This window comes from Ciconia boyciana, chromosome 12 (assembly GCF_034638445.1).
Source record: "Ciconia boyciana chromosome 12, ASM3463844v1, whole genome shotgun sequence".
Taxonomy (NCBI): domain Eukaryota; kingdom Metazoa; phylum Chordata; class Aves; order Ciconiiformes; family Ciconiidae; genus Ciconia; species Ciconia boyciana.
In genome coordinates this window covers 3,226,434-3,236,058 of record NC_132945.1, presented here as the reverse complement: position 1 = coordinate 3,236,058, position 9,625 = coordinate 3,226,434, and the positions used below count along the sequence as shown (strand labels likewise).

Here is a 9,625-nt window from a genome sequence, read left to right as displayed (position 1 = left end):
TACAGACTCGTGACTCCGAGAGTTTCAGAAGAGATGGAAGATTTTAAAGATAAGCTGAGCAAAAGTATGATCTCTCAACTTTTTATCTCATCTACTCGTATTTCAGAAATACATTTCTTTTAACTTTCAGAAATGAAAATTGAGATTGTCTATTTTCCTTACTATTTGTGTTATTTTTGAGAACTATATCTTCCTAATAACTTTTGTCATTTTCAGCTGTATCTGTAAGTAGCATTTTAAAAGAGAAATAGCTCGTTTCATTGTTTACGAGGGACTTCACTGAGTATGCTCAGTGAATAATTGTAATTTCTGTCTTGAGTTACAATACAGCAGCATTTAAATCCTTTTTGAAAGCTATTTTAAAATAATATAGATCTTTATATTATGAAAGCACAAACCATCTTTTGGGTTTGAAACAAAAGGCGTGTTTAAATTTCTTTATGAATAGAGAAAGTTCAATCCATTTCACGAATTCTGTGACCACCTGTCACTGCTTGCACATACAGTATGAACTGGTTTCTAAACGCCTTCTATAATTTACCCCGTTGCTTGCTTCACTGCCTAAAATTTCTCTGACATTATATGAAGGATAGTATTAAAAAATAGTGAAATATATAACTTTTAGAGAGCTAATACGAAAAGCTAGACAAATTCTCTCTATTTATGGTTCTGCTATTCAGTTGTCAAGTAACTACAATGTTCACATAGTAAATACAATTTAGTTCTATGTTTTGCATGAATACTGCAACTCCAATATTGGTGAAACCTGTGGTGGCAAATTGTTCTATATTTCCTGTATCTTTTTAATTACCTCAGGTGCTTAGACAGAGGGTGAAGTGCATGTTTAATATTCAAGCAAAGCATATACGACTTGATCCTGCTCCTCTGAAGTCACTGGAGTTTTGCTATTGACTTCAATGGAAATATGATTAAGCTCCGATGCATTTAAGGAGCCGTTGTCTTCAGTGATTCTTAAGCGTAGAGTTGATTACTTTGCTGAAGCAGGCCAAATATGCCTTCCTGTTGTATGGTCTATCCAAATGTCGTTATGCATTTGTTGCAATGATGCTGTGACTCAGTTGCCTGTGTGATGCAAAGAACTCAAACCTGCTGTCAGTAATACTTCTCTACTAATAACATCTTACATTGTTATAGACTATTGTTTGTTTAATCACTGCATCTACTGTGGTTCAAATAAATGCCAGTGGAAGTGAGAGTAAAAAAAACAAATCTGAATTGTGTTTCTTCAGCTGCTATATCAGGTTTACGTGGCAAGGTTCTGGTAGCAGGGGGGCCACAGGGGTGGCCTTTCTGAGAAAAGACCAGGGGCTGCTCCCGTGTGGGACATGGCCAGTTCCAGCTGGCTCCAAAACAGACCCACTGCTGGCCAAAGCTGAGCCCACCAGGGGGGCTGGTGGCATCTCTGTGCTAACTTATTTAAGAAAGGGTAAAAATGCTGCACAGCAGCTGTGAGAGAGAGGAGTGAGAAAAATGTAAGAGAAACAAGTTTGTATACATCAACATCAGTGAAGAAGGAGGGGAAGGAGGTGCTCCAGGTTCTGGAGCAGAGATTTCCCTGCAGCCCGTGAAGGCCATGGTGAAGCAGGTTGTCCTCCTGCAGCCCATGGAGGACCATGCCTGAGCAGATATCCATACTGCAGCCTGTGGAGGACCCCACGCCTCAGCAGGTGGTGATTCCCGAAGGAAGCTGCAGCCCATGGAGAGCCCACACAGGAGCAGGCTCCTGGCAGAACCTGCAGCCTGTGGAGAGGAGCCCACGCAGGAGGTGGTTTTCTAGCAGAAACTGCAGCCCATGGGGGACCCACACTGAAGCAGTCCGTTCCTGAAGGACTGTACCCCACGGAAAGGACCCATGCTGGAGCAATTCTTGAAGAACTGCAGCCCATGGGAGACACCCCATGCTGGAGCAGGGGAACAGTGTGAGGAAGGAACAGCAGAGACGAAGTGTTATGATCTGACTGCAACCCCCATTCCCCATCCCCCTCCACCACCGAGGGGGGAAGGAGGTAGAAAAGCTGGGAACGAAGGAATGAAATTGAGCCTGGAAAGAAGGGGGGAGGTGGGGGAAAGGTGTTTTTAGTTTTGTCTTTGTTTCTCACTATGCAACTGTATTTTTAGTTGGCAATAAATTAAATTAATTTTCCCCAAGTCAAGTCTGTTTTACCCATGATGGTCATTGCTAGGTGATCTCCCTGTCTTCATCTCAACCCACAAGCTTTTCCATCATATTTTCCCGCCCTGTCCTGCCGAGCAGGGGGAGTCAGCGTGTCTTGGTGGGCATCTGGCCGCCAGCCAAGGTCAGCCCACCACAGCTGCTTCGTGGAGACTGAACTAAACACACAGGATACTGTCACCCAGTTCTGGCTTTGTGAATAATTAAATCTTTTCCTGGATACTAGGACCTCAGGGAGATAATGTTTTTTTCTATATTATATTGAACTGTATGAATTGTACAGTTCTTGATGTATGAGAGACCATAGGTTTATCTTGTGAAAAAATTATCAGTGAATATCTGTGTTTAAGTGAAATGACATCAACTGTATTCACATCTCCTTTGTTCTGCTTTCTAGAAATATTCCAGCAAGCACAGTCAAAGAAAATTGTGAATGGGTGTTTGACATTTATGTTCAGTAGCATTCAGAGCAATCTTTTTTTTTTTTTTTTCCTTCCAAGAATACAAGTATTTTCTCCAAAATCTGATTCTTAGAAATCTTTCTCATCCAGGCAAGGAAGTGAAATACACTGTGTGACTTGTGTGTCTTCCCCAACCAATCGATACTGATTGGTTTTCAAATGATGTATTGAATAACTTCACCCACTTGCTAATGTACTACTAACAGTTAAAAATTATTGCCAGACATTACATAATTTTTAATAATTTACTCAGTTCTAGATGTCAGTCTATTACAGAATTTAATTGATTGGTTCAGGACTTTTTAAAACTTAATTCTCATCCTTGAAGCATGCTTTTTTGAATTTTGTGACTCACAGTCATGTGTCACTTAAATTCACAGTGAAGAAACCATGAAAACCCGCAGTATGTACCATATTCAGCGCAGATGTTTTTCTTTCACCATGAAATACTTCAAATTATATTAAAATCAGTTTAAGTTGCAGCATTAGTGAACAACCAACATTGTTCTACTCATATCTTAACCTCTGTGCCATACCTGCTTGCTTATATTCATTCATTTTAAAGGCAGGCACAGTATGTTACAAACATAGTATCTAAATGGCATGTACAGTATGCCCATAGGGCCAGATTGGGATCTATTTGCTAGATGTACAGTGTACATTTTAAGGCACACTATAGGGATTGAGTTTATATTTTGATAACTCTGTCCTTTTATTTGCAAAGATGGTCACTACCTGGAAATGTTGCAAAAATAAATGTTCATCTCTAAGAGTGGCCAATGTATTTATGTTTTCATTTTACATTGTTCTCAAGAAAAAATGTGTGAAAATGTGAACTTTAGGGCATTTTAAAAGTAAATGTCAACTACCATGTTACATTTTATATACATAGATATGTCTTTATATATATCTAAATATATAAAATGATTGTAGGAGCTCATACTATAAGCTTAGTTTTAGTACAGTACTTTAAATATACTGGTATTTATTTTCAGTTACACTTCTGCACTGCTGCTTTCTAATGCAGAGCTTGATACGGACATCAGTTGATAATAGCAAACAAAAAAAAATTCATAAAGAAGATTATTGTCTTATCATGCAATGTAGTAGGCATCCTGTGGCACTATTCTCTTATCCAACTTATTTACAGTACTGCTGAGTACATTATCAATAAATAGTACAGTGTTTGTCTTATTCCATTTTTCATGGCACCCAGCAATTACGCAGGATATAAGTCCTGTCACACGTGAGTTTCAATGAATGAGTGTGTATGTGTCAGCATTGGTGCTGAGGTTGCAAGTTCAGAGGCTCCATTTTGAGATTTCACAGCAGCACTGTACTCACAAATGTCCAGGAAAAACTCATAGTTCTTTAGTTTCCAATCTTTAAACTTCTTTGATGTTAAGTTGGGATCATCCAGAAGGCTGTTGATAACTGTGAGGTCCCCTTCCTTTGCCTATCAAATTCCAGAAAGACACAGCATATGTCAAAATGAAATTTATGCCACATTTTGTATTTCAGCACTTTATTTCTTCTTTCATTTTAATGCAAAATGCTAGGGAAACTACTGTGGACACTTGAATCTTTTACCTATATTCAGGAACTATTACAGCTTAAACTCTTTGACAATTCAGTCCTTGGCACTTTCTACAACATGCCTATAAAGTGTGCCAAATAATAAGTTTTTTCTTTTCCTTAAGCTGGAACATGTTTGCTTTCAAGTATTTTTAGTTTCTTCGGAACTTAATTCTAAAGCTACAAAGAAAGCCTCATCCATGGAAAACATTAAGAGATTATACATTTACTAGTTTATATTGCTTATACACAAAATCAATGATACAGCCTTACTTTTAAAGTGCTCTTGAGAACTCTGATGTGGTGAAGCTTTTCATTGATAACTGGATCATTACATCGCTTTACAAAAGACTTGCGGAACTCCTGCTTGGTGGAAGGACGCTGCTCTCCAAAAGCTGACAAACTAGCTTGTTCCAGAGATTTGTATAGCTCTTGCAGACCGTCTGTATTTTCTCCAACTTCTTTTACATTTTCTGAAAGAAAATAGATAAAGAAACCTACCAACAAATCTAATCATTCAGATGAAGTCTCTAAAACCAGCAGGCAATACTGCAAATTCATGTGTAAAGTAACCCTATAACACAGTCTTCCAATCTTCGTTTTGATAAAACAAGAACATTTTGATCAGCCCCAAAACTATATTCTTAGCACTACATCCAGGCATTTTAAGTGCAAACTCCTGTGTAGTGACTGATCAATTTGCCAACATATAACAGTTCAACCACAAAAACCTTGCGGAGAATAATGGCAATATCGCTCTGCCTTTCAGTGGCAGTAAAGAGGACCAGACCATCTCCAAAAGCTTACCTTCTACACAGAAACTATTATGCCTCCTAATTGGAACTTTCTCTTCTAGCTTGTCATCTGTTCCTTCTATGGACTTTACACGTCCCTTACCCCTGACATCTCTGTTTCGGGGAAGGCTTTGACTACGTTGCTTCTGTGGCCTGCTGTGAGAGCTATGTCCCCTTTGACATTCCACCAAAGGAAAAGGCCCATCCTGCTCATAATTATGACGTCTTTGTACTGGTAGCGTTGCTTGTCTTCGTTTGTCTGGTGACATTCCTGGCCGGCCACTCATGTACTCTGCATCAGGAGGAACAGTCTGAAGAAAATGGAGCCCTGAACTGGTTAACGGAGTCTCTATCAGATCCTGCCATGAGCGTCTTTCTCGGTAGGGAGGTCTGCATCCTGATGAGTGTGTGCTTCCTGCTACATCTTGTCGAGAATCCTCGGCAGAAGAATGAGAATATGTTGATTCACTTGAAAAGTGCCGACCGTGTTTGGCTTCAGGGAATGGACTTGAAGAATTCACCTGAAAAGATACAAAAGCATCTGACTATAAGACAATGTTTTGAACAGGCCCAAGAAAATGACTATAGGGTAGAACATTATATGATATATTCTAATAAAATGGACTGATGTGTGTGTTTTGATGTGTCATAATATGAACCTCTGTAAACAGAACATAATTAGCAGTGAGAACTTTTATGCAAGTGCTATGTTTTAACCACTCCCTATTCTTGTTTTGCACATTCTCTGCCCCTGAGCAACTCCTGCTGGAAAGAACAGTATCATTCTGGAACAGGTTTCCTGAAGACCTGTCCAATTTACACTCAGTCCAGCAGTGTGCTGTGAAGACATTAAAGTCCCCAAAAGAAACCATTTCCTTTCTTTTTTTTAGGGGATAATTATCCAGCCAAACAGAAAAAAAAAACTTCAGCACCCAGGAAGATTTTTGAATTTTGGGGGACTGCTGAACTTCTCAAATTATTTTAATGAATTCTGCTGGGTCTGTGTATAATTTTAATTCAAAAACAAAGAGAAAGGCAAAAAAGTGGAAAAACAGAAAGGGAGGGGCTTAACCTGTATCCCAGTTGATAAAACAGCATCACATGGGTGAAAATCAGTCTGAACTTCACCCATGTGATGCTGTTGCCTCAGTCACTCTTTCTTTGGTTCTGGCTGTGTGAGGATCGTGTCATTCACGCTGAAGAAAAATCTGAAAGAAAAATAGAGAACAGTCCTATCTGCGCTTAGAAACAGAATAATTATCACAGCCTGTCTATGTTCCGTATAATAGAAATGTTCTTATTTGCTACTAGAGCCTCTTCATATACAAAATGTTTTTTTTTCCTCAGTTATCAAAACCTGTCTGTACACAATATATTAGAGGTCCTTTTATCAGCTACTTAACGTCTTACGACACTAACAGAAAATACTGTCACTACTATGGTATTGTACACAATGGTTCATATTGTAAAAAAACCCTTGCCTCCAAAGATAGGTTCTTAAAAAAAGCGTTTGCACTAAAACACAATTACTGCATGAATGTGATCTGATCTTAATCTCTAGCATCCAGTGTCCAATATTCATACTTGAAAAACAGTCTCAGTTAATACAAACTATCCCATCCAGCACATTCTTTTCATATGCTGCCGTAAAGTCAACATTTGAATGTTCTGTTTGTATTATTAAGTATAGTCTCCCAAATTCTACAAAAACTGTCATATTTACAGTCTGGTGACATATCTGTGTAAGGAGACTTTTACCTCTCCTTCCTTTGTAATTGACTTGTTATGGAAACATTCAAGTTGTAGCTCATGAGGAACAGCAGTAATTTAATTCTTACAATGAGATCCGGCTTTGTTCTGCCTTTATGGCAATTAAATATTCCAAAACAAGGAGCATGTAAATCAAGGCACACAGATATTTTTTGGTGACCTACTGTCAAATGCAATATCTATAACTCACTGAGGGTGTTCGATGATAGGTGTCACACAGTGTTGAAGAGCCTTCCTGCTTCAGGGTTAAAGAGCCATCGATGTCATCCTGGTCGCTTTCACTCCAGTAATCTGCTAACAAAGCATTCCGGGTTTCACTCATGTGCTTTTCCACAAGAAAGTGGGTCCCACATTTTAAAAATATCATTAGCATGCAAAGGTAAATACTTCACAGTCACCCAGGTGGCTTGGCAGTGACTAAGGAACAGACTTGTGAAAATGTCTGGCGCCTAAGATACACAGATATGTGGAAGAACCTTCAAATGTTTTAGGAGAGCGTTACAGAAAGCAGGTTAGGCACCTAACTCCCACTGTACATAAAAAACAGCTTCTGGTCAGACTTCCAAAGAGAAACTTCATTCTAGATGCCAAAGTAGAGCTGTGCCTCAACACTTAATTTCATTATGTTAGCATAACAGGTTCCACCATGGGTGACAGTGAAAAAGGCAAGGCTGGCACCTGAGCTCAGGAGATGCAAAAACGGCTCTAAAGCACGTATTGACCTGTGTTTGTGATGCCTTCACTTGCTCTAAGGGGATGAGCATACCCAATGGCTGTGATCTGGGAGATCATGCCTCACCCTGAACCTTACATTCTCTTCATCACTTGTTTTAAATATTTCTTACAATTATCACTCAGGATTTTATTTTCTTTGGTGGTGGCACCAATAAATATAGTTCTTCAAGGATATGGATTCTTACGAAAACTGATATTTTAAAAGATATGGCACATGTTAATAAAGAAGTCAGTTATGACATCTCCAACTTTGTTCAAATAATGAACAGATAGGTACTCTCTGCTCTCTTCTCCTAATTGTAATCTCTGAAGCATTACCTTCATCTGGATGAATATCCTTGTCATCAGGTGTGTAACCAATTGCTGCAAGACCCAAACGATTCATCCATCTAATAGAACAATAGAAAATGAGGAAGAGAGATACTCAAAAGGAACATGTAGTGTAAATCTGAGGGCATACACATTCTTAACATTTGGAAAACTCAGAGACAATGCTTAGTCCAAAAATTGAACACTGTTCAGGCTGTTAAAATCATGATTCAGATGTGTTCAGTGGTTAATAATTTTAAGTGAAGGATGTTCCTGTTCATGTACGATGCGGATGTACTTCTGGACTTCTGTTCACATCTGTTGGAGGATGTTTGCCTAGTGGAGTACCAGACTCGTTGCGCTTTATTCTGCTGCCTAGAAGACTGAAGAATCATGACATCAATCTTCCTTATGTCATCAAGAAAATGTGAAGCATACATACTAATATGCTAATTTTAGCAATGACTAAATGGAAGTTTTAGAATAGTCTGTGTAGAACAGAGAATGTCCAGCTCTGTCTCCACCTTAAGCAGAATCCCATCCTCTCTAAGCTCCATCTGCAAACTATTTGTGTGGAACGGTTTCCAGCGACACTGTGTAAAGGGGCATATTGCATTTATTCTGATTGCTACTTCTATTAATTTCAAGAACTGAATTGCCAAAATACTATAAAATAAAATAGAATTATGATAATAATTGTTTGAAAACCTATGTTAGGAAATAAGTTGTATTAAATTTGCATACACAAAAAGCTAAAACAGACTATGACAGTATTCCACCGGTTTTTTGTTAGTCTAGATTCATGATACTGGTGATACAAATGTTTAGGCTTGTTGAGCTGTGATATCAACATTATTTTCCTTTAATTTTTTTAATAGAGAATCTTAGGTTTCTAAAACAAGACTTGGTAAATTGAAAATACTTCAATATTTGCATTTCACATTGGATGTTCTGGTTTCTTTCTTTGTCCCCAAATTAATTAGTTTGATCACAAATAAGATTCTTTGTTTCATTAGGAAAATATTATAGTTTATTTTGGGGAAAATACCTTCAGAGTTTTCTTTCTATAAGATTACTGGATGTTTATACAATATATAATTGAAAGACAGGAGAAAAGGAAATTAACACATAGAGAGGAAAGTAACTTCTTGTGACTTTGGAAATGGAAAATCAAGAATCAGCTTATTTTCACCAACAAGGAAATATAACTGAAGCAAAAAGCCCTATTAGTAGACATCTGTAATGACTGGGATGCATGCTTAAGTATTCCCTTACTCAGTGACTAAATTATTAACTATGCCATTAATTTCCTACTATATTGCATGTAAGTGTTTTCTAGAAGCAGCTCTTTTTTCTTTTTTAACATTGCAACATAAAATTTGTTAATAATTATGTTCTTGGTTAATTAATCATATAATGACAAAAACATCTTTCAAAGACTTCAGGACAGATGTTAGTAAATGATACATACTCTATCATACGGACAAGTTTTTTGCAGATTAAAACAAGAAAACTATTCAGTGTAATTCCTTCCCACTTGTACTAGAACAGAAGAAAAGCTTCTAAGGACGTATGTGAATGTATTATTGGTCTAATAGCATCATCTATGGAAGATGGTATACACAGCAAGGAGGCAGAAAATGAAGGAAGAGTGAACTCTCCACTAAAAATAGCACACAGTTCAGCATGTATTGATCTCCTGGTCTAAGCAACGCGCTGCAGTTGCTCAGAGCAACGATCTTAATCTGTAATATTGGATATAACACTGACTCATTGCATGGCCTTCA

At 38.0% G+C, this 9,625-nt stretch overlaps 1 protein-coding gene across 1 annotated transcript in view; it reads right to left on the bottom strand.

The window, feature by feature from the left end:
* Positions 1-3,895: 3,895 nt before the first annotated feature.
* Positions 3,896-9,625, bottom strand: part of LOC140658467 (connector enhancer of kinase suppressor of ras 2-like) — a 215,153-nt gene continuing 209,423 nt past the window's right edge. The window contains exons 21-25 of the mRNA XM_072876931.1: positions 7,848-7,918; positions 6,985-7,088; positions 5,038-5,545; positions 4,504-4,703; positions 3,896-4,111 (exon numbers count right to left, since the gene is read on the bottom strand). Of these exons, the coding sequence (XP_072733032.1) occupies positions 3,896-4,111; positions 4,504-4,703; positions 5,038-5,545; positions 6,985-7,088; positions 7,848-7,918 (1,099 nt within the window). The remainder of the gene's footprint in view (positions 4,112-4,503; positions 4,704-5,037; positions 5,546-6,984; positions 7,089-7,847; positions 7,919-9,625) is intronic.